Source organism: Vicugna pacos, chromosome 11 (assembly GCF_048564905.1).
Source record: "Vicugna pacos chromosome 11, VicPac4, whole genome shotgun sequence".
Classification (NCBI taxonomy): domain Eukaryota; kingdom Metazoa; phylum Chordata; class Mammalia; order Artiodactyla; family Camelidae; genus Vicugna; species Vicugna pacos.
In genome coordinates, this window is record NC_132997.1 from 31,470,293 (window position 1) to 31,495,609 (window position 25,317).

General features: G+C 45.0%; 1 protein-coding gene across 1 annotated transcript in view; it reads left to right on the top strand.

Moving 5' to 3' along the window:
* The window catches only part of RYR2 (ryanodine receptor 2), a 539,007-nt gene that overhangs the window by 438,462 nt on the left and 75,228 nt on the right, over nt 1-25,317 (top strand). Inside the window, exons 67-78 of the mRNA XM_072971049.1 lie at nt 1,402-1,532; nt 4,206-4,526; nt 5,761-6,001; nt 6,379-6,466; nt 8,681-8,773; nt 13,535-13,705; nt 14,720-14,779; nt 17,225-17,359; nt 20,104-20,138; nt 20,862-20,975; nt 23,356-23,452; nt 25,005-25,108. Coding sequence (XP_072827150.1) covers nt 1,402-1,532; nt 4,206-4,526; nt 5,761-6,001; nt 6,379-6,466; nt 8,681-8,773; nt 13,535-13,705; nt 14,720-14,779; nt 17,225-17,359; nt 20,104-20,138; nt 20,862-20,975; nt 23,356-23,452; nt 25,005-25,108 — 1,590 coding nt within the window. The remainder of the gene's footprint in view (nt 1-1,401; nt 1,533-4,205; nt 4,527-5,760; nt 6,002-6,378; nt 6,467-8,680; nt 8,774-13,534; nt 13,706-14,719; nt 14,780-17,224; nt 17,360-20,103; nt 20,139-20,861; nt 20,976-23,355; nt 23,453-25,004; nt 25,109-25,317) is intronic.

Here is a 25,317-nt window from a genome sequence, read left to right on the forward strand (position 1 = left end):
TACTAAAAAAAGTTATTTTAATACAAGTCATCTAAAAGAAAAATTAGTATTTCCAGACTACCGGCACAAATGGTCCAAGTTAATCTGAGAATTCCTAATTGGATTTGTATTTTAAAGTAAACTATTAAATAATTCACATGAATTATTAATGAAGTAAAAGGACTAGTCCAGTTAAATGTCAGGAAATAGATTAGCTGCTTTGGGATCATACATGGAACATTTTAGGCTACTAAGTTCTTAAATTATTTCTCATTATTTTAAAACATTTATTGAACCTATACTGTGTACCAAAAGTTTTGCAATTCTGTCTCCATATTTTTAGTTAAGGAAAGAAAAACTTGAAAAGAGTAAGCAATTTTCCTATAATGAGTAACACTAGTGTTAGGACTAAGATCAGGACTTGGGTCTGCCTGAATCTAAGCCTGGTCTTTGTAATTTACTAGATTATTTTTAGTAATGAAATTTTATTAGATGTTTGAATAGAACTTTATTTTACTCATTGGCGTTCTGTGAAGGGCCATTTTCTCCTAGCTGGACAGGTGTTTACTAGTTTTTAATGAAAATATTAGATAGTCAGACATTGTTTAAGTGTGTTTTTCTAGTGAGAAATTTAAAACTACCTAAGAGAGTTATGTAATCTTTTCTTAATTAGAGCCATTTTATTGACTTCCAAATAAAATCTGTGTACAGTCATTTAAGGAGTTCTTAAACTGCTGAAATCACTCTCCTATTATTCTATATTTAATAAACACTTACTGTGCTCATAAAGCCTTGGATTAAGTAGATAACTAAGGGAGAGAGGATTTATATCAGGAGCAGGGGAACCTGGGTCATAACCTGCCTTGAGTAAATTGATCACAGTCTGATTCCCTAAGGACCTTCCTTCCCTTGAAAATGATAAATCAATTTTAAGTGTTATCAACAGTTTATAGCATTTGTCATATCTTAGTATTTCATAGCTGCCCCGAAGTTACTTATACATGGTAAAGTTTCAGAAATGCTAATATTTGCTTATTAGTGTCAGTACTTTATTTTTAAATTTGTTACCAAAATCCATTTGTTCAAGTGGCAAGAATTCTTCCTTAGATCATCATATTAAAAAAGAAAGAAGACAGCACGTGAAATATCCAAGCTTGTGGGGCAGTTTACAGGTTTTTATTTGTTATTTTAGTCTGTACTGTTTTTAGCTTCTTTTTAGCTAACAGATAATTTAGCTTTTCTGGTGGTAGAGAAGTTGCTATTGAAAGTGTATGATTTTTGCGGTATAGAAATTGGGTTTAAAGGTTAGTTTTATCAGGAGCACTGTTGTTGCCCTATTAGGTAGAACTTGTCAATTTTCACGTAACTGCTTCAGTTACTCACTTAGAAGACTTAAAAAATACAAGCATTTTCCACTTACAGGCAACGTTCTGCATTAGGAGAATGCCTGGCTGCCTTTGCTGGTGCGTTTCCTGTAGCCTTTTTGGAAACTCATCTGGACAAACACAACGTTTACTCAATCTACAATACAAAGTCTTCACGAGAGAGAGCAGGTAACGCAGAAGCACGTGCGGCATTTCGTATCTGAAGCTAAAATGTCGCGACATTTGTTACTTGTTGTGTTTTTTAATGGGCCATTTTAATTCATGACCTCCAATGCTGTTTGTTCTTAAGAGTTATTATTTGGCATTTTTTGGAATGCAGAATGCTATTCCCATGGTGTTTCTGAAAGAAAATTAATTTCTTCTACGTTAATGAGCCACAAATTAACACTCTCGATAATAAGACAAAATAATCAGCAGATACGGAAAAAATCAGTCATTCCGATTCCTGACTCAGTTGCCGGGTACAGGTGGTCGGTGAGCAGACAGCATTCTTGCTCATTGTGTTTCTGGGTTTGTACCTGCCATTGTTCTTCGTTTACCTGTTGTGTCTACCTTAGTGGGACAGCTTTATTCCAAGTGTTTTTTCCTAGCGGTTTGGTCCCCTAAGTCTGGTAAGTCTCTTGTATTTTAGTTGTTTTCCAAAAGCCCTAAAGAGTTCCCCAAACGTAGACAAAAAGCATTTGCTGCTCACAAACGCATTCATCTCCGTTAACGAGATCGTTTCTTTGCGTAATTCATGTTTTTATGGGACCTACTGGTTACACTGATTTTATAGTGAGTTCTGTCAAGTAAAAACCTTTTAAAAACTTGAAAAAAAAGGTCACTATTGAATTAGCCTATTTTATGATTCTAATTTCATATAGCAGAGGAGGCTAAAGAAAAACATGCTGAGTATGACCTAGCGGTATTTTTCTATGTAAATTCCACAACGTATCTGTAAACGGGGAAACACAACTGAGTTTGGATCATTAGTTATCTGTGTAAGCGCGTCTTACTGAGTTGTCTGACTAAGGATTTTTGACCCGTTACTGTTTTTGCCATGAGTCAAGAATGAAGCAGATCATTCTTTCATCACAGTGAGGATATGCACAGAGCAGATCGTCTACCTGCTTATGTTTCCATAGCACATTTGCATAACAAAGCAAAGGGACTGAATTTAATGTTTCTCTTTCACTCATTGTTCAGGCAAGTCGTTCAACAAATAACCACTTGTGATGTATACCTGTGGTGGATGGAAGGGACATGATACCAAGATGAATGAGATTTGAGTCTTTTCCTCGGGGAGTTTCTAGGTGATAAACACATGTGACAGAATTCAGGGTGATAAATAACATGTGACAAAATTCTGACAGTGGACACTGAGGACACAGAAAAAGCAGTCAGCGCTGAGAACACCTGGGAAGATTCAGAGTTGGCACAAGATGAGCCTTGAAGTTAGAAACACTGAAACTTGGGTCTTTTAGGAGAAACTTCAGGTACTTTGAGAAGGAGATAGCTTTTAGGGGAAGAAAGAGAAAAGAGGAGGCAAGGATGGAAAAGCAAGATGAGACAAGGAAGGCTTTCTGTGTCGGGTCAAGAGTGGAGCCTGTACCAGTGCAGAAAGGGTCCTTTTACTGGCTTTGAAAAGGGGAGTACCACAAGTAGACTTGCATTTTAGAAATCCATCGTAGCCACGATGAATGAGCGAGCATCACCAATCAGAAAATGATTGCAGTGATTCACAAGAGCTCTGATGGGGGCCCGGCCCCTCAAGTGGAGTGAGGAGATTGTGACAGATCTGAGAGGTAGAAGCATCTCCTGCAGGAGATGAAGGGACAGCAGAGCCTAGAATTTCTCCTGGGTGTCCAGCCGAGGTGACTCACTGAATAATGTCCTCACTGAGGTCGTGGTGCCTGCTCAAAAGATAGGTTGCAGAGGAAAGGCCAAGTTTAAATTCAGACCCATGGTATTGTAGTTGTTTTTGAGACATTCCTTATGAGACACAAAAGAACTTTAGGAAATAATGGCTTCAAGTTATTAGCTGATAGCAGAAGCCCATGGGAATGGCCAAAACGGCCTAGGCAAACACCGAAGCTGAAAAAGAGAGGTGAGGTAAGGGTAAGTCCCCAAGAAAACCCACATTTACAAGTTCAGCCAGAGGACAAGAGTTGGCCAAGGAGAGAGGCTAAATTCAGAAGACAGTCAAGAAAGACCATGCGTTGAGGTGAAGGAAAAGAGGCTTTTAAGAAAAGGGAATCAGGTGAGTGATGTGAGGTTCCACTGTAACCCTTAGTGAGATAGGACTGTGGAAGACTAAACTTGCTGAGTGGTGGAAGGCGGAGGCTGTCATTTCTGTGGCTGGGAGAGCACTTGGAAAGGTCAACAGTCTAAGAGAGACTTGCGCTTCTGAAGCGGGGCAGGAAGGGGCTGAAAATCCAGGCCTGAGTGAGGCCATGCTGCAGGGTTGGTTCGGTGTCGGGAGCACAGGTGGGACCATGAACAGGGACCTCAGGACCCCTTCCTCCGGAAGGGGGAGTGAGCTTGGCTGTGGACCAGATGCGGGAGGCTTGTTGGCACGAGGGGCAGTTGGAGGAGGAGACTTTGGCTACCCCTGTGAGCTCTGAAGTGGAAGGGACGGCTGTCGGCTGGTCCTCAGGGGGTCGGGTGAGGACTTGGGGAAAAGGAGTTTGGAATCGCTGCTGGGAGAAGAGGGAGAGGGATCCAGCTGCAGGCACGTCAGGTCTGGCAGGGCTTGGGTGCCCATGCGAAGCGTTGTAGCTGGGGGCTGCTGTCCGCAGTGGCCGTGTGACCGCCCCGTCTGCTCTCACTGCACACTGTTCGTGTTTATATGTGCCTCCCTAGCTCTCAGTTTGCCAGCTAACGTGGAAGACGTTTGTCCAAATATACCGTCTCTGGAGAAGCTCATGGAAGAAATCGTGGAGCTGGCTGAGTCCGGGATCCGCTACACTCAGATGCCACATGTGATGGAGGTCATCCTGCCCATGCTCTGCAGCTACATGTCCCGCTGGTGGGAGCACGGCCCTGAGAATCACCCGGGGAGGGCAGACACGTGCTGCACGGCGCTGAGCTCAGAGCACATGAACACGTTGCTGGGCAACATCCTGAAGATCATATACAACAACCTGGGGGTGGACGAGGGCGCCTGGATGAAGAGGCTGGCAGGTGAGGCTGGGCCGGAGTGCCGCTTCCCGGGGGATTCGGGATACGGAGCACTAGCGCTGCCCCCGTTTTAGTCTTTTTTAATACTTGCTTCCACACTCAAACAGTATTCCTGGTTACTTCTGTCATGCTGTTCTTTAGAAGACACAGGTTTGATCAGACACTGGGTAACTTTCCACAGGGTTACTGCTCTCAAGTGAGTAAACATTTTCTTGATTTGACAGTGTCTCCAAGAAGAATCCATGAACACAGCAGTAAAAAGTAGTGATTCTGTAGACAAAGACAAAAATAACACTGAGCTTTGACACACCCCACTTTCAGTAATCTGCCTTACCGGGATTTGGGGAGGATAATCAGAAGATACTCACATTTATCGATCGTTGCTCTCTCTGTACTGAGTGACTGGAAGCAGCTTGAACGCCCGGCCACTGGAGGATGGTCGCGTTGATTGTGTGCACCCGTGCACCAGAGTGCTGTGCCACCTTCAAACGTTAAGGTTTCGACAATGTTTTATGACTTGGAAACTGTTCAGAATATCATGGAGTTTTAAACTTTAAGTTCAGAAATATACATATGAATTTTTTCATTGATAAAATTTCCCCTGAAAAAATACACCAGTGTCTTACTAATGTGGTTAGAGTGATTATGGTTGATTTTAACATTTCCCTTTTATACATTTCCCCAATGTTTATATGTATGTTACTCTTAGGAGAAAAAATTCCTTTTAAAAAAGGCCTAGCCAGGTGTAGGGCTCTTGCTGACCACTGCGGTGATCACGAAACACACGCGCAGCGCTGTGTGTGACCTGGCTCGTCCGCTGGGGCAGGGGCGGGAACCCCCAGGCAGGTGACGATGAGCAGTGGCAGAAACGCAGTCTCCTGTGCTTTAGGAAGAGGGCCAGAGGGACCTTTTCCATTTGGGGACTTTGCTTCTTTGTGTGAAAATAATTGATTTCCAAAGTGAGTGAAAGTCTTTTTTTAAATTCTGAATTAGCTGCCAGTTTCTTTTTTAAAACACAAGGAAGCACAGCAAATTCCGTTCAGTAACTGTTTTGAACAGCAGCTGTGTAATCAGGTCTGGGGCCAGGAAGACGACCGAGGCGCGAGCTGGGTGCTAACGGAAGCCGTGGGCTGCAGGGGAGGGAGGCTGAAATCATGCTGCAACTGTGGTGACCGTCTGAGCCTCACTTTAATGACTGTTCATGCAGAGCCGAACAGTAATGTCTGTCTTCAAACAGTGTTTTCCCAGCCCATTATAAACAAAGTGAAACCTCAGCTGTTGAAAACTCATTTCCTGCCATTAATGGAGAAACTCAAGAAAAAGGCGGCGATGGTGGTATCGGAGGAGGACCACCTGAAGTCCGAGGCCAGGGGGGACATGTCCGAGGCGGAGCTGCTCATCCTGGACGAGTTCACCACGCTGGCCAGGGACCTCTACGCCTTCTACCCGCTCCTGATTCGATTTGTGGACTACAACAGGTAGAGTGTCCGAAAGTCATTTCACTTCTCTAATCTGGTCGCAACCTCACTGGGTTCTCGTGTCCCAGTTGAACTGCCTCATTCACTACTGCTTAGCGATGAGCTTGCGCGTGATTATGACTTAACCAGAGGTGGGTAGGTAAGTTAATTTCACAGCCTGCCTTACGCACGTGGAAGTTAGCAGTTTGATGGTGACAACGTTGAAATTATTTCACATGTTCCAACTGTGCGCTAAAGCCATTTATGAGCTCTGTGGGCGAGCGTGCCTGCCTCTGGTTTCCTTGGTTTCCAATTTAACTTGAGAGGGTGATTTTCCTCTTTTCTTTCATGACTTTAACAAGTGACTGAGAAGCTGCTTTATGTGTTGCGTGATCCAGGGCAAAGTGGCTCAAGGAGCCTAACGCAGAAGCAGAGGACCTTTTCCGCATGGTCGCTGAGGTGTTTATCTACTGGTCGAAATCCCACGTAAGTCGGAGCATGTTGACCCTGCCCACTCTTTGTTGTATGTCGAAGACTTTCGAAATTTAATCAACTTTCCAAACCCCGTAGTCAATACCTACCAGCGTGTGTCTCAGGCTCGTCTCCTGAGTGTCACGTAACTGGTGAGGTGACAGAATAGGTTCCCCTGGGGAGCTTGAGTTTTTAGTTTATCCTTCAACAATCGCAGAAGGTATTAATCACACTCCATAAACATCACCATACCCTGGCCTGTAAATCTCAGGGCTGTGTGCCCACAGAGCTGTGGCGCTCCCCCAACCTTCCCTCTGCTGCGTTTGGCCGCCTCGCCCCCGGGAGTCAGAGGGCCTGGGATGGGCTCCTGTTTCCCGGTCACTTGTGAAGGTGCTGCTTCTTTGAATTCGTTCTGCCATCACACACGTTTATTTCCCTAGGAGTTTAGTTTTGTTCACTCATTAGAATAAAATAAAGCTCCTAGGAATCCTGGCCGTAGAATTTACAAGTACATGTTTAGTGAATTTGCACTGTTTTGTATGCTACACGTAGAACTATGTATTTCTAAATCTGAAAAAGATTTTAATCGTAAGAACTTTGTAGTAAAATCTATTACAAAAATAAATACTTACAGGTAAACAAGGAACTTTATAGTGTCCTATAATTATTTCCAGTGACTAGTAGAATATGGATAAATGAACATTAGTGTCCCAGATTGTTTCAAAAGCTTTGAGTTTTTGTGTCGGTTATTATTCTGTGGTGCTATGTAAAAGGGGGACTGTGAGAAAGTAAAAATAAACACCTCAGCCTCAGTGTGTCATTTAAGGTCGCTTCCCACTTTATTTCCTTATATTGTTATACAAGTCTGATTAATGTGAAAATGTAGTATTTTTTAAAAATAAAACTTTTCTACTTAATATTTAGGATAATAATTATTTGTTGCCTACCTCTGAGGAGTCTGTCAAACTTAATACCAAGATGTATATAAAAACGTACATTAAAAAATATAATCACATAGAGATAATAAATGAAATAATGGCTTTTTAACATGTAGACTTGTCTCTTCACACTGACATTCGCTCTCTGTGGCATCACGGGAGATTCTCTCAGACTCTTTATGCTCCTCTCATAAAAGCACATGATTTCTTATCCTTGGTAATTCACCTTAAGGGGGATTAGATCATTCAGGGTACTTCCGAAGGGAATTTTGAAATCCAGAGCCACGAGTAAATCACTTAAGAAAACTAGAAACAGCATATTTTTCCTTGAAGAACTGAGAATCTTCAACTCCATCAATAGCTAAAACACCAAAGAAGTATCTTTAAATTTGTAAGCAACACAGAACTTTGAAATGAGTGTATTTGTCATAATCAGTAGGTTTTTGGATGAATGCCTAATGATACTTTCAAGAATAAGAAAAAAATCTGAATGTGTGCATTTGAATCTCATGGGTATATTTAGAACACACATCTGTTAATATGTGTCATGCATATTCTTCTGCAAATACTTAACTATGTGAACAGCCATAGTATTATTAATAGTAAGTTGGCATGTTAACATGAGCTGAATGAAAGTTGACGCATGGTCTACTCACTGTCCTTCATACAAACCTTTATTACTCATCGATTATTAACATATTTACATGCTTTAAAATTATTTTATTTGGGTTTTGCTTATCTGAAAGAGGAAGATCATTTCTTTCTCTTTGAAAACTCTGGTTATTTCTGCTTTTATTCTGTATTTGCTTTCACTCCTACCACTGCTCAAATTTTGCAAGTGCTTTTATGTTCCTAAATTGAAAGTGAATAAGATAATGTTACGGTATTTGAAAATGTAGGTGGAATCGCTGACGGAACGGGAAGTTGCGTTATGGTTGTGCATGCCCTTAGGAAATCTGTTTTTATCCCAAGAGGCAATATATGCTTTTCACCGTAGCTGGGGTTTGAATATTCATTCCATCCCTTGATAGGTGTATGACTTGACTTAAACTTTCCTCAGCTTAGTTTTCCCATCTGTGAAACATACGTATTTATGTCTAGTTCCCAGAATTGTTGCCCGTGGCCAAGCAGCCTCATTGGATATTCAACAACTATGTGTCTCCCTTCTTCATGTCTTATACACCACATGGGTCCTTATCTTCGTAGAAACTTTGGGGTCCTGTGTAACCTCTAATTCCATGAACTTCTTATCTGCGTGACTTTAACTGACATTCCCTTTGGAACTTCTCAGAACTTCAAAAGGGAGGAGCAGAACTTCGTGGTGCAGAATGAAATCAACAACATGTCTTTTCTCATCACGGACACCAAGTCAAAGATGTCGAAGGTACAACTATGATCTGTTTGATTTTCTAGCAGATGTCTGAATGCAACATTCACTAGTTGAATGAGTTGATTTTTTAAAGATCTCTTGAAGGTTTACAACTGGGATTTGGTTATTTGATCATAGTGTCTGCTGGTTAAACACACACCGTTTTAAGGGTGCCTGGGCCTTGTTTTACTCAGGTGTGGCAAGACGTGCAGACACAGAAACGAGGGTCACGGGGGGAGAAGTTTTTACTCACAGCTCCCTAGAAATGGAAGGCACAGCATGGAATGGGGACACGTGGGGGAGCACCAGGGTCCGTCACGAGGCGGGGGAGCCGGGGGGCCGTGGACAGACACCTTCACTGTGGTGTCTATGGGAAGGGCAGGCGAGACAGGGTAGGCAGGGTTGGGGTTGACTAGTCTGAATAACTCGACTGGGCTCTGTTCCCGGTTGTCTGGAACCTGGCCTCGGTGTTAGGCCGGTGGCTTGAGGTTCGGGTAAGGGAGGAGACTGGGGAACGTGAGCTCTGGACTGATTGGTTCGCATATGAAAGGCGTGCTTGCAGGCAAGTGTTTTTCTATCTCTAGGGTTTGACAGCCCTGGAAAAGACAGTCAAGGACCAGTAGGGCCCCAAAATGTCAAAGCATCAGAATGAAAAGACACACTTAACAGGCACACTCGCACGACTGCCAATCAGTAGAAATATACATATAATTAGTTAATGTCATGTATGCGTCAGGAGTAAATATATGTGCATTTATGTGTGTCAGATACATACGTTTCAAAATAATTAGCTGAATTGTTTAAGAACCACGTGGATAGATTCCAGGTTATCACATATGAAGTGGAAAATTTTGTCTTCTCAATCACTCATGTTGGGGAAAGAAGAACTTCCTTTCAAAACACTAAAAAATCCTTGCTTTTATCTTTTGAATTGCCACCAAATATGAAAATGAATATATTACATGGAATAAAACAAAATATGCTGCCAAATGGCCAAAGATGCAAAACAGTGTGGTACCCTGGCCAAGGAAATCAGTTCTGGGAAGACAGGCGCTGGGGCGGTAGGCCCACCCCCTGAACCCCTAGAGTCCATCTGACTTGCTTTACTGGCGACCGCCAGGACCACAACATGTCGTCGCCCATACCCTGTCTTATTTGGAGGTATACATGCATGTACTTGATGTGTTGCCCACGAACTCAAAGCTAACGCCCGCTGAAGCGGTGCGTGCTGGAACATTTGTGTGACCACTGCCGGCTGTCACTTCGTGTGGCTGTGCTCCCTAAAGACTCGTGAGAGATGAGACACTTTCCTCTGGGCCGACAGTCCGCCTCAAGAGTGGGGAGCACCTCCTCCAGGAGGGGCTGTGCTCAGAGCACACACTTCACACAGGCTTTGCACTGAAGACTGTTAGTGAATTTCTCTGCCTGGTCAGCATGTTGACGGCTCAGACCGGTGTCAACAGAGGCACAGAGAGAGGACGTGAGAGGTCAGCGCTTCCTGGGGGAGGATGACAGTGACTGCAGGGTGTCAGCACACTCGAGGAATCAGAGGTTTTCCGAGCAGAGGTCTCCAGCTGGTCCCCCACACAGGGATAACCCAGGTTTGTCTGGAGTGCCATTTCCAAAATCGGGAGGGAACACAGAACAGGCGACGGGGGCCAGCTGACCAGCCTGGAATGTGGGAGCCTGGGGCAGGGAAGTCCTTCCGCTTCAAGCCCAGTGTGTGTAGCCCGGAGAGGCTGTGCGTGTGTGGCTGGCCCCGGTGCTCTGGTGGTCCTACTTTTCTTCTGTTTTGAGGAACTACCATGCAGTTAAGAGCGGCTGAACCAATTTGCCTTTCCACCCACAGTGCGTAGGGGTTCCCTTTCTTCCGCATTCTCACCAAAACTTGTGATCTCTTATCTTTTTTATGAATAGGCTCACTTCCATACTTAGTATGTCCAAATTCTCAAAAACCACAGGTATCTATGTCTGGGGGGGGGTCGTGGGCTATTTCACTGCAGGAGTATTAGAAAGTGCTTCCCTTTTCCTTGGTCTTCTCCCGCCCTAAATTTTAGACGAAGTTGTTAGAGCTGTATTTGTGGCGCATGCTTGTGTGTGTGTCAGAGAGAGACAGGCAGACAGAGACACACGCACACAGACTGACTTAAGAGAGAGGTCATTTATCCTGCTTTCCTCCTTAAACATGCTGCTGACAGAAACCATCAATGAGCAATCTGTAATAGGAATAGGAAAGAGTTTCATTTGAGCCAAACTGAGGACTGTAGCCTGGGAGACACAGATTCAGGAAGCACTTGAACTGTGTTCTGCTGGACTACGGCATAGGGGAGGCTTATAGAGGCAAGAATCACAAGCTACGTAAGTTGTTTGTCGATTATAATTGGAGCTGGCAAGACGTAAGGGTGCTTGTTAAGTAAGGATCGGTTAGGATCTGAAATGGTTGCATAGTAACCAGGGGAGACCTTGAGACCATAAGGTCGCAGCTGGCAGCAGCGGGCAGATACTGTTTTGGGAATGGCTGGTGGTCTCCTTGAGTCTGATACAGCTCAGAACTTTCAGGTTCTCAGGGCTGCAGGAACGTGTCTGAAACCACATCCACAGTGGCCACCTGGCACCGCTTTGGATGCCTGAACCACAGTTACTCCATTTTAATTTTTTAAATGCATTATTGTCTTTAATGGTTAAAGCAGATGTACAATGCACATTTGACAGGCCGCAAAATAGGCTGCTCTCCCCTGTTTTAGCATAAAATTTAAGTTAAATCGTGTATAAGCCAGAATGACTTCCCCATACCTCAACACGTGAGAATTTCCTCCATCAGTGCCTACATATTGACTGTGTTATTGTGTATTCATATCAGCTTCAAATGTTAAGGAATAGATGGAAAATGAAATCCAAATTCAATAGCTTTAGCAGTTCTGCTCAATTATTGAGCAGCTCCTGTGGGTGAGGTGCAGTGCTTGGTTCTGCATATACAAAAAGGAGCAAAATGGCTTTGGCCACTTCCCTAATGGAGCTCCATAGTCCAGGGAGGAAACGGGCCCTGAGCGAGCCAGACCGACCGGCAGAGAGGTGCAGGGGGGTCTGTGATGGCTTGTTAAATTTTTTCATACCTGCGGTGGACTGTGTCACCCATATTGTTCAGAGATTTATTAACTATTCTTTTCTGTTTTCAGACTTCGTGTGGTATAGAAAACAAGATTCTATTTTGAGCATAAGTAGGAATTAATTTATCTAATGTTTCTCAAAATCAAACAATGTATAGTTTCCTTTAGGGTTGGTTTAAATTATTTTTATTATAAGGTCACTTAAGGAGTTCCTCCTTCTATAACCGTAAAACCAAAAACAAAGCTTTACAGGTTAAAATCAAAGAAAACTTGGACACCAATAAAATTTAGACTTTAATGTATTGAGTAATACTGTTTTGCTAAAACTAAATTACCAGTATTAGATAGAAATATGTTTGCATAATTAGTATCAGCTTGTTTAATTTTTAGGATGGTGATTCCTTGTTTGGGTAAGTATTTTTGTCACTGTGGTTATGTTTCCTTTTAGCAAAGAGCTCATTTAAAACCACTGATCCATTGTTTTCATGGGTTAACTAATTTAATAGTACAAATTATTATTCACTGTTCTGCTTCTACTTACTGAGAATAATGCCTTACAAATTGATACAGATACAAGTGGGATCCATGCAATAAGTCATCTCTTTGGAATGTGCAGAAAAGCATGCTTGCTGCTACGGTTCTGATATTAAAGGTTTGATGTATCAATAGATATGTGACATACGTAGTGATATATTTATTACATATGTTACATTATCAACATGATACATCAGCTGCCATCACTGTATGATTTCAGTTGTTTCAGTACTTTGACCATGCAAAGAACTTCTTTCACCATCACGTTGTGATAAATTTCGCCTTCCTTTGGGGAAAGCAAATCATTTGTATATTAAATTCTCTTCTGCTTTTTTCTCAGCCCAAAACTATTACAATATGTCATTATAGTGAAACTGTCTTCAATGTTTGATTTGTTGCTACAAAGAAATTTAACATGCACAAGAAGTGGCGACGGGGCAGTAGTTTTAATTTTAACCTGGGAATATGCCTCCGTAATAGGAGGAGGAATACTCACTACGCGGGGAGGGTTAGACTCTGTCGGTTGAGGTGACCCTGCCGCAGGCGTGATTCTCAGCGAATCACAGGAGAGCTCTGCAGGGTCGTGGCTGTGCTCAGCTGGGAACAGGTCGTCCAGAGGTCGTCCTGAGTGTTTACGTCACATCCGTTAGCATATTGTTTCTTTCCACCGGGTGGGGGTTAAGGCCTCGGGAGACAAGTCCTCAGCCTGTATGAAAGGCAGGCGTGCTTTATGAGAGTTTGATATATACCACGTGTGTGCGTGTGTATCGCAAAGCAAGCATTTGTCAGAACAGAGAACATTTATTCTTAAACGTGTTTCCTCTTAAGCGTTGAAAATTGTGAGGCATACAATATCTGAAATTGCCATGGGTTTTTCATACGTCCACCTGCCTCTCTAAAACTACAATGTGCGTTTTCCTTCTCAAATCATAGAGAAATAGCTCCCAGTGCAGGCTAGTGACCGGGGAGTCTTCGAGTAGGACTTGACGTCGGCAAGGGATGCCGAGAAGGAGAGGAGGTGTGTTCCTAGCAGGATTTTCAAATTAGGGACCAGCAGAGAACGAGGAAGGGGAGGCTATAGTCGAGTCAGAAGGCCCCTTCCTCACCCTGTGACATGTGTGTCGTCGCTCCGCAGGCAGCCGTGTCTGACCAGGAGAGGAAGAAGATGAAGCGCAGAGGGGACCGGTACTCCATGCAGACATCGCTCATCGTGGCGGCGCTGAAGCGGCTGCTGCCCATCGGCCTGAACATCTGCGCGCCCGGGGACCAGGAGCTCATCGCTCTGGCCAAAAATCGGTTTAGTCTGGTAAGGGTCCTGTCCCTCCTGGTGGACGTGACCACTCCCCCTCCACACGGTCTCTGACAGCATCTCATTTGCTTCGACTGTTTTATTAATAAGCAGTTTCTCTGCACAGGCCCTAGTGCTCAGACGAATGACTGCTTATATGTTTTTTTGGAGGCTGTTTTTATTTCTAAATTATGTTAATCACCTCCAGGGCGTATTGAGAAACCAATAAAAAAAGTGGCAACAAGTCACTGGTAGTGGGAAAAAAACGGATTTCAACCGAACTCCTCTATAAAATTTGTCGTGAGAGGTGGCTGCGCATTTATGAAGGGTGATTTTTCAGTGTTGGAAAGATGATGTCCTGTGCCAACGGAGGCTGGATAGGATGTTGACTTTTAAATCAGCAGCCTTTCCCCTGCAAGCAGCGAGGCTGATGTTCTCAAGATTTCTTTGTGGCCTCTCTTTTTATTCTTCATGGCTACACAGAGAGGATGCAATTTTTGGAAAATACCCGTTGGAATAGTTCTGTTATGTCCACATGACTGGAGGACGCCCCTCCCTCCCCATCCCCACACGGGACGCCTCCCTGCACACCCAGACCGCAGGAGCGGGCTGAAGGCAGGTTGCAGCAGACGATGCGGGCCCGCCGGCCACTGCCTAATAGCTGACTGTCGGGCTCTGCTCCTCATTATTCCCGGGCCTTTGGGGGTGGTGTTGGGTGCTATGTGACTTCGTGGAGGTCCAGAGACGGCTGGAGACATACTTGTGTCTGAACTCAGGGGAATGCGCTTCTGCCCGCTGCTGCTGTGAACCGAGCTCCACTGAGTCTAGTGCACCTTCTGTGGAGTTAAAGTAGGCACTTGTTCCGTTTCAAGTCACAGCAGTATCGGGAGGTTATCTGAGCACGTGTTAATAATCCTACAAAGATGCTTGTTCAGACGTGTGCCATTGCAAAAGAGATTCGGGTTGCTTCTGTTGACTTGAGACAGTTGCGCATTGTAAGACTTCTTTTAGGTAACATTTATTTCTTGACAGAAAGACACTGAGGATGAAGTACGAGATATAATCCGCAGTAATATTCACCTTCAAGGCAAGGTAAGCCAGATGTCACTCTAGAGCACACTCAGTCAGTCTGTCTTGAGAATAGTACTAGACTAATGTCACTTTAGCAGATAGGACAGTGGAAATACATTACTTTAATCAGTTGTTATCCTGCTTGCAAATACTGTTGTATGAAAGACTCGCAAGACACCAAATTGTGTATTTTTAAAGCAGACCATCAGAGACGGTCAAACTTTGTAAAAAAAGATGTCTCCAGTTGAAATAAAGGTTGACTATTTCCTCACATAGCAGTTGAGAACCTTTGGGGCATGGAGACAGGTGTCTATGAGAATTTGAGATTTTACACCTAGTGCTCAGAAATTAAATATGTGTACTTACGAGTCCTTAGTACGCAGGAGACAGTAAGGGTTACTGTAATGGGAAAGCCCGTGTACGCGTCTGCTTGTGCTCTGCAGAGAAGCGTGAGTGGAGATCAGGGCGACACCTGTGTTTCAGTGGTGGGTAAAGCACTGGCCAGAGGTGGCTTCTGTATCCCAGCATTTACCATTGTTTGGAAATGCTTCACACTGGAGAATGAACTGTTGGTTTGTTTACAGAACCTGCTATGTGATGTGAGAAGTCAACGATGTATTGTTTTGATGCAACTGTTTGTTTCTTTTCTGGTGTCCCTTCTGGGGATTTTTTTTGAATTATGAAGATGTCCAAATGTCAACAAGTATTGACTGCAGTATAATGTATCCCTCTCTGGGTATTAAAATGTTTCTTTCCAAAGACCCAAACCATACTTTTTTCTTTTAACACTTTGGAATAAAATGATAAAAATGCAACATGCTTTCGTTTATGCACGGTACGTGAGTATTACGTAGAACAAGTTTCTTGTGCGCTTTGTTGTGTACTCAGCCCTACATTTAGTAATAACTTTAACAGAGGAGGAGATTCATTCCTGTTAGAACAGGGTCTCTTTTCAGGTGGCAGAAAGATTTTGAACGTTTTTTAGAATGTTCGTAGAGCCTCCAGCTGACCCTCAGGTTTACACCACGTACATATGTCTGAGGAGGTCACGTGCCCCTACAGGCTCTCGCAAGCCCCCGGGGACTTGAGGCCACACCCTGAACGGAGAAGGGGAGCGCTGAGCGCCTCTTAGGGAGCTTGTGCTGCTCTCAGGAAACGGTCAAACGGAAAGCTGCGCCCTGGATAAGCAGAGGGAGCCCCTCCCACTGCGTTCTAGAGGTCACTTGGGCAGTTGACGTTGTGGATCGGGGAGATGGGAGAGGGAAGAGCAGGGAAGGAAACGCACTTACACCAGCATCTCGCCTCCAGACGTGAGCCTGCGGTGAGGGGCTGTGAGCTCTCAGTCTCCCTGACGTTTCCTCCTGTGCTTTCCATGCTCCAGATTAGGCACCAGACTGTGGGAGTATGCACACTTGAGAGAGTGAGTTCTTTTTGTTCCCAGCTCCTCCTTCAGTACGTTGTCCTGAAATTGGAGGAATGGTAATCCTAGGGCCAAGGGGGAGTAATTTTATGTTGGAAGGAACAGAATCTAGAAGTACCATAGTCCTCAGATGAGAAAAGGTACATGGAGAAAAAGCACTGTTTTATCAGAGGGCAGATGGTGTCTGCAGGTCATCCAGTGCTGTACCAAGCCCCCGCTCTGCCACCAGGTGAAAGCTACTTCTGACGTTTCAAACTGTGCTCTCTCAGGTAGGAGCTGGGGAGTTCTGGATGTTTTCCATTCACTTCCGTTTCATTACTTTCAGCCTCCCATTTTTAGTGGAAGTATTTCATGGGAGGAGAAACGTAAGGTACTGCTTTGCCTGTTTCTAATGGCAGTTATTCTATGTTATTTCTTTGAGGTGCTCTCTTCCTCTAAAGATGCTTGTAATTGTCAGTTTCTGTGATTGAAAATAATCTTTCCTAAACATATTCAGAATTCATTTGTATCTTTCACTCAGGAAATTTGATAGTGTTAAAAAACATAGTCCGCAGATGCCTTGATTCTAGGACTATGATTTGACAGGCCTCCACTGATGCACACTGATCGATGTCCTCATTTCAGTGAGACAGAGTCTCTGTTGCAGAGTCCCTGTGTCCATAGAGGTAAATTGCCTATGAAAGGAGAAGGAAGAGGTAAAAGACTGCTTTGCCCATTTCCTTTCCCCGGCCCTCAAATCCTGGTTGAAACTGCACCTGTTTAGGGAAATCTTCCAACCACCAACAGATCAGGTGAAAGCTCGAGGTACCTTCTGTGTCCGTCTAGCAGCCCTGGTCACCAGGGCAGACATTTGTTTGATGTCTGTCCTCCTCATGGGATGACCGGCCTCACAAGGCCAAGGCATTTCTGGGTTTGGTCTCTGGGTGATGATCAGGCGCTGCGCCGTGCTCGGTAAATCTCTGTGGATCGACTCTTCAGAAGGGGGTCTTCGCTCTGTACGTTGTAACCCGGTGTTTTCTGAACTCTTCTCTCTCTTTGTCCTGCAGTTGGAGGACCCCGCCATTCGGTGGCAGATGGCCCTTTACAAAGACCTACCAAACAGGACTGAAGACACTTCCGACCCCGAGAGGACAGTTGAGAGGGTACTGGACATAGCAAACGTGCTCTTCCACCTTGAGCAGGTTAGACTCTGTGTCAGCTCTCTCACATTTGCCTTAACTGCATAGAAACATTTTAAAAACCGATGTGTGCAGCTTGTGAACTGTGGGCCAGAAAACATATGGTCGGCATGTTCATTACAGAGAATCTGTGACTGAGGAGCGCTTAGTCGCTAATCAGTGTCGTCTCCAAGCCTTGATTTTTGGAGCAATAGGATCGATGGTGTGTTTTGGTGGATCAAGGCCTCTGTTTCATTGTCTTTTTCAAAGTATTTCCAAAAGTAAACACATCATGAGGATTGTAAACTCAGTTTTAAATCACCCTAACAAAAATGTCAGGGCTTACACCTGATTTCAAATGTTTTATACTTGGGTCATTTTTCTCTGCTGCTCATATCAATGTTGAGATGCTTTCTTTCCCTGGCTTAATGTTTGATTTTTTTCTGTCAGTTGCTTAACCTTTCTTTTAAATATTTTGAAGCTAATTTTTCCACAAGATCAGCAATAAATTATATTTAGAGAAGAGCAATGCATTGCTGTTAAAACCACCTGAGAACAGTGTTTTCATATCGTTTCCCAGTTGTATTCCATTTTAATCTACAAAGCTCACTGTGTGTTTGATTTTCTTCTTTATCACCTCTGCTCAAGAGTTCCCAAAACAATAATTCCTGAACATTATCAGTCGGTGGGTTACGTTTTGGGGTGAGGGATCTCCTGGCTTAGGTAAACTATCTGCAGTGTGGAGACAGTCCCTGTTTCCCATGAGGTCCATTCAGGAAGATGACACCATGAGGGTGCTCAGGGTGGACCCCAAAGTGTGCTCTGTCACTGGCCGAATTGGTTCATGCTGAACATAAAATGACAAAGTGTCCCATGACATCTCAGAAATGCTGTCATCTGAATGCTTTGCAGAATATTTCAGTGTAGCAATAATAAACATGTTTCTTTGGTTCCTATTTTATATTATCTGATCATCTCCCATCCCTGGCCTGGCCAGTTAAATAAGCTAAGGATACATCTAATGTAGTATCCTCTTAATTTCCTTCTTGCTTACTCAGATGCCCCAAATGCTAATCACTTCTCCAGTGCCAAGCAGTTTATCACTCGAGCTGATGAGATTAAAGTAGGAGACTCTTAAACCACATTCTGTAACACCATAATATTAATAAAATATTCTTTAGAGAACTTAACACTTCTAAGTGTTTTCATGATATATTAAATAAATACAAGTTAGCATCCAGTCAGCAGATGACGAAGTTTGAGACAATGGAATGTTAAGTGATACATAAAGTCATGGAGTTTGTCTCCAGAGTGCTGTGCACATGTAAGAAGACTGCTCAGTGTTAACTGAACGGCTGCTGGAGAGCCACCTCTGAGCCCATGACTCTGTCAGCAGTTTCTAACCCTTCCAGGTTTTCATGGACATATCTGGATTTGCATGAGTGATTTTAGATACACTAAGTGAGGTTCCTTGAAATCTGACTGTGTTTTACTATTTTACTATAGTCATACGTTGCATATGCATAGATCTGTGCGATCGTGATGATGTCATCTGTAAAGCAGTGAGGTTCCTCTTACTAAGCAGTTGGTCTGTGCTCTGCCATACGGCAGCATTGTCCCCTGGGAGTGCGGGCACTGACTTCTGTTCCTCTGCTCAAGCAGAGGGTGTGGACAGGTAGATAAACATGTAATGATGGAGATGTGCTGGGATACCAGATGTACTGACAAGAGAATAAAAGGGGCCCACGCTTGATCTAGTTTGACTGACGGGACCCCTGTGTAAATCCTAAAGAAAGAGGAATCACCCAGGGAAAGGGAAGAGGGTCAGATGTTAGTTAAGGCCATGTATGCTTCAGAATGTTAAGGATACCCATGTGTGAAGAGGAAAAAACAAAGAATATGAGTAAAAAGAACTAGTCGATTATCAAAGAATAGGAAACAGTGGAAGTATGTTGAGTTCGTGCCTTTAAACCTCTATTCTCGTGTTAATTTGTAACTAAGCCATAGAACAGTTTGTAAAGAATATTTCTGGGTGCCCAGGAAATAGTTCATTTAATTTATCTCCAGTATCAGCGACCTTTGCAAATGAACACTCTGTACTGCACACCCGGTAATTTTTCTCGTGAGAGTAAGCTGTCTCCTTGGAGTTTTCGGGTCGTCACACTCTAGTCAGGCTGACACGTCCACACACCCAGGCATTCAGACGGGTACAGGACACATCTCGGTGTCTCCCCTTGGCTCACAGATCTTACTGACATCTATTTACTGGACGTACAGGGAAAATCACTTATTTAAGGTCTTCCCTTGGGTAGTAGAATGCTCTGCGAAATGGTAGACTTCATGGAAGCAGAGGCCTTTTCTCCCGTGTTCACGCTTCTGTCTTCAATGCCTCGAACTTAACTGTGTTGACTGTCACCCTCGCTGATCAGACTGCCCTGTTCTAGTTGAACAGCACTACTCTCGATTCTGTTTTCACCTACAACGTTAAGTCTCAAACATGTTGTGTTTTGCTTAACATAACGGAGAGGAAAATCGACGTTGATAATCATCAAAAAGTGTCTCCTGATCCAGTGGAGGGAAGAGGATCACAGAGACAGGGGCCTTCAGATTGTACTGGCTGCTTTGTTAAAGGTTCCAAACCACTGTCATCCAGACATTCTTAATGTTTTCTTCAAGCATGATTACATTTGTATTTTGACCCTTTACTGCAAAGGATAATAAATTTAGTTTTTCTGTTTTAGCTAATGTAACATTTTCGTTTTTTCCAGAAATCTACATCAATGCGCCGGAGATATTACAATCTGGGAAGTACAGTGTTCAGTTGCCTAGAAATTACTAATTAATGTAGAATTACATGTTGAAATTTTTTCTAATACTTACAATTAATCTCTTTTTCTTCTTGAAATTCCAAGCACCATTAGCTAAACAGATAGCTTGCTTGCAACATTTACTGCAACGTCTGAATTCTCGTTTGTCCCCGTCTAACAGAACAATTATATGTTTTAACATTTTTGCAAAATTGAATTCTTTTTCTCACTCCTAGTAATGTGTTCATGAAGACTCGTCATCTCTCCATCCGGTTATGTTACAAAACAGTTGACTTTTCTTTAGGATTTTCTTTAGCTGCTCTAACGCACAATAAAATTGAGTATATAAACAAGCATAGGTGAATTTTTCTGAGTAGAGAGAAAATATGTTTTGGCACCATATCCAAATTCTGTAAAGGATGCAGAATGGTTTTATATAGAGTGGTTTTCTATTTCTTTGAGTTTAGAGATGACATAGCTTCTAAAGTGCACATTATTGGGAAAATACTATATTTTTACTAAAGAACATAATGTAACATCTGAAACTATTTCAGACTGAGCATTTGGTAGCTTTTAGGATGTGGGTTTGTCTATAAGAATTGTGGGGTCCCCTTGGAATTGAAAGTCTAGAAGTCTTCAGCTAAAAGGTGCAGCTGCTGAACAGGGTGTGTCTGAGGGCAGTTGGGGTCTGAGTGTGTGCGCCTTTGTGTCCTCCCTCAGGTGGAGCATCCGCAGAGATCCAAGAAGGCCGTCTGGCACAAGCTGCTCTCCAAGCAGAGGAAGCGGGCGGTGGTGGCCTGCTTCCGGATGGCCCCCTTGTACAACCTGCCGAGGTCAGAGTCCCTCTGCTGTTTGTGGTGCAGCTGCTCTGCCCCTAGCCAGTGACAGGACTCTGGCCCACCTCGGCATGAGCACAGCGGTCCGAGGGGTGGAGGAGACCTGCTGGCTCTTCCGTGTGGCACTTGGGTTTTCTTCTTGGGTCTTCTTGTTGGTCTGTAATGTCATTGCCAAATGCCTTTGAAACGCTGAGGCAGCTCTGCACACACACATGAGGCAGGAGAGAGGAACTAGGGACACATTCTTCGGGGGCCACTGCCTCCATTCGACCCCTCACCTCCCAGCTTAGAGATGCACGAGCTTGGTCGAGTTTCTTGCCTGACTTTGTTACAGGTTTCTCTGTACCGTAAGATCTGCCCCCTCAGGTTGTTCAGAATGTTCAGTGGGCTGAGGTATACAGCGAGCTTAGAGCGGAACGCGACGCAGTAGACGTTCCTCACCGTTGGTTATTTCTGTGAGGATTAGCCTTTGGGGAAAAGAACCTGCAAGGAACTAAGTCACGGGAATAACGCCAGTCCGTTTGGCAGCCCCACCGGCCTTGTAGACGTGCAGCAGGCGTGCTTGTTAACAGGGAAGTGACCGGTGCACTGAAGTCCAGCCCATGGCGCCACCCCCGCCTGCCTGTGGCGCTTCTGAGAGACTGCGCCTTCCTGCTCTGAGCGTTATGCACGTGGCGTCCGCCCCGTGTCTGGCCCACGGCTCAGCCCGGCTGCATCTCTTTTAGAGCATCTCTGCCCGGGCCACGCCCTCCTACTTCTTGCGCAGGAATGCTTCCTCCTCTGTTCCTGGGACACTTTTATGCACCTCCAGTTGTGTGCACTTCCTGTAGGGTTGGAGCTGTTTGTGTCCCTGATTCAGACTTCGAGACCCTTCAGAGCTGTGTTCAGTTTCACACTCTCAGCAGCCAGAACTTCGCTGCCTTTCAGTAAGTGTTTGAATGAATGAATAATATGTCAGGGAGTTAAAAAACAAAACCAGAACACCAAAAAAATCCCCACCCCACCCCCACCACCAACAAAGCAAAATGAACAAAACGTCACACCTTCCCCGCCCCCTAAGGCAGGTGCGTTCCTTGCCATCTCCTCACTCACTGAGTAGAAAATACATTAAACTTCCTCCTCAGCCAATGTGCTGCTCCTCAGTCCTCTGACTCAGTCACGGCGTCACAGTTTACTCAAGTAGAACACTGGCCTTGAATTCCTGTTCTCAGTCTTCTTCTGGTCCCTCCTACCCAGCCCTCCTCCGGGTGCCGTCAGATGCGCTCTGACCCGTCCCGCACCGCCGCCCTTCCCTCACCGGCCCCGCTCGCGTTCACTGTGCCGCCTGCTCACGGCACATGGGTGCAGCGGATTGTGAATGTGTTTCTACCGTGTCACAAGTCTGCGGCCCACTCTCTCCAGTGTGACGTACTCAAAATCGTATCCCTTGTTCCAGTGCTTTTAGGAAATACACTCAGGCATCATTTGAGAAATATCTAAGCCTCAGCCCATTGAATCGGACTTTCTCCGAGGGCTTAGCACGGGCCCTGTTTCAGGGCCGCACAGGTGATTATGCTGTACCACTGAGGTCGAGCCTCTGCCCGCACACGGATTTCTGGTGGGTTCTGGCCGCTCCAGCCGCATCGTCAGTTCCTCTCCCCGGTGTCAAGGCCCTTCGTAAACCTGCCTGACCTGACGCCCGTGAGCCCTCGGCCCACCTTGGTATCATTCAGCGCCCCTTGCCCTGCGGTGCCGGCTGGTTCTAACACTCCAACGCTCTCGTATCAGGTCCCCTTGTTGCCACGACTTCCTCTGCCCTCTCTTCAGGGGGGGCCTCCCCCGCTTCTCTCGTCGGCCGCACGGTCGGTTTACGTGCTCGTGGTCTTCGCTGGTCTCTCCCCGCAGGCAGCCGCTCGTCGTCAGCGCTGCAGGGCGTGGTCTTGGAGTGCAGGCCCCCCCCCATGCAGTCCGCTGAACACGCGGTGCTCCACAGTCCTCGGGGCCTGTCTCTGCCGAGAGCTGGAACACGGTGGCGCGTCCTCTCTTGATGTTTATCACATGGTTGATCCTGAGTCAACCTTATGCCGTAACAGCTGCCGCTTCGTGAGCATCCATCCCACGTGCTCTCCATTCTTGGCCTCAGTTTGAGTCCCACAGAACTTAAACTCGAGGGCGTTACCCTAATTCTGTAAGTGACAGAAGTGAAAGCTGACAGAGTCGGATGACTACTAGACCCAGGTCGGCATGTGGCCGACACGTCTTGCCTCCCCAGTCGAGAGTAGGAAGCCTGTTTATTTTATTCTTTTAGCGCACAGGTAATCCAGAGATAAAGCACTACTGAAAACCCTTTCCGTTAATTTTTTCAAACTCTTTATTTGAATCTGTGCTTATCTTTTAGGCATCGGGCTGTCAATCTCTTTCTTCAGGGATATGAGAAGTCTTGGATTGAAACAGAAGAGCATTACTTTGAAGATAAACTGATAGAAGACTTGGCGGTGCGTTCTTGGTGGGGTTGGGAGGCGAAGGCGGGCCTGGTCTGGAGGGTGACGGTGGTGCGAGCAGCTGTAGCAGGGGGAGACCCTGGGCGTGGACTGGCCCTAGGAGACTTCATTCTCGGTCTTACTGCGCTCAGGGTGGAGGGCCGCTCTCACTTGCCTTGTTTCAGAGAGCTCTCACCAACGCCAGACAGCTCAGGAGCTAACTAAACTGACTCTTTTCTTCTAAATTCTTGCTCAAAGCACCTTCAAATGCCTCAGAACCAGGATAGAACTCTAAAAGCTGAACCGTAAAGAGTAAGCCGCAGGTTGCACGAGCCAGTGAGAAGGAGCTGGTGTTTAAACAATGCAGGGCAGAGAGCGCGAGACCGGGCACAGGAGGAGCCCAGGTCGCGGTGAGTGCGTCGCGGGGGCGGCTGGGCTTGGGCCCGGCCACCCCGACGAGGGGGCTTGTGTTCCTGGCAGTGCCTTGCTCGGGGGCCCTCGTCCTAAGTTTTCACAGGCTGTGGGCCTGTTAAAAACCTGACAAAAAGCCAACTTCTCAGGAACGTTCGCAAGCACGCAGTCCTGCAGAATTTTGCAGACCAGTTAAAGGCTTCATGACTCCCAACTCAAAGACCTCTTGTCTAAAAGTTTCTGTTGTTTTTTTTTTTAACTCACAGATTATCAGGGAACATAGGGGGTAAACAGATCTAGTTCATAATACCTTAACGCTGGTTACCTCCATGTATTTTTAATGAATTTCATTTGTCTTCAGAATCAGCCCGCCCGTAGAGCAGTAGATACCTTGTAGGCGTCTTCCGAGTACCTGCAACATTAAACCTTAAATCTGGGAAAGGAGACCGTTTCTGTAGAGAGACAGTCACTGTGAATGGGTGAGTCTCATGGAGACACAGAACTCATTCAATCACTCACTAGAAAGTCAGGGTTAGTTAATTCTACAGGGAGTAAAATGCTGAATAATTTTCCTCATGGTGTAAGTTCCATCCAACAGAATGAAATCTTTTCTAAGTTTTAACAGTAACCAAATATGAGGGAAGTTAATGTGGAAGTGGTTCAAACATTAACTCCATCAGCATTTTTTGCTTATCTTTGTCTGTGTAGGCAAAGAAAGTGTTTCATTGGATAATCAATGTGCATTGCTATGTGAGCTGAATTTTTATGCTTGGAGTGACATGCAGCTTTATTGCAGGTCTCTGTAAACCGAGCGCTCCCTGCAGCTGACATCCACGTAGCAGATGGACTTCCAGTTACGAATCTGCTCCTAAGAGCAGCGTTCAGAATTTTTAAATGATGTAACTCATTCTTGCCCGTTGTGTTTTTTGGTCCTATTATTAAACTGCTTTTTTTTTTTTAAAGCTGCATGCTTTGGCATTGATAATACAACACACACGTATGTGCAGGTCCAACACGTGATGCATACACACACACCACAGCAGGAAGAGAAGGGCCTGGTTTTGAATACTTGTTGCTCCTGGCCGTCGTGCTGCTCCTGGGTCTGGGGGAGCATTTCACCTAAAGGTGAAATTTATGAATTTGACTTTCTTTGTAGAAACCTGGAGCAGAGCCTCCGGAGGAAGATGAAGGCACTAAGAAAGTCGATCCTCTGCACCAGCTGATCCTTCTGTTCAGTCGAACGGCTCTGACGGAGAAATGGTATGGCGGGGAGGGTTCCCAGGAGGCGTAGGAGGAACAGAGCCCCCACGTCTGCGTGTCCTGTGTGTCGCACGCTCACACGTCTCGATTGCATCTCGTTCTTGGTAGGAGAGAGGGTTGTTCAAAGACGTGACCAGCCTGGCATCCACCTGTGAACCAGTACCATTCCATTCCGGCTTTGACACATACCTATAAAGTAGTTACGTAGC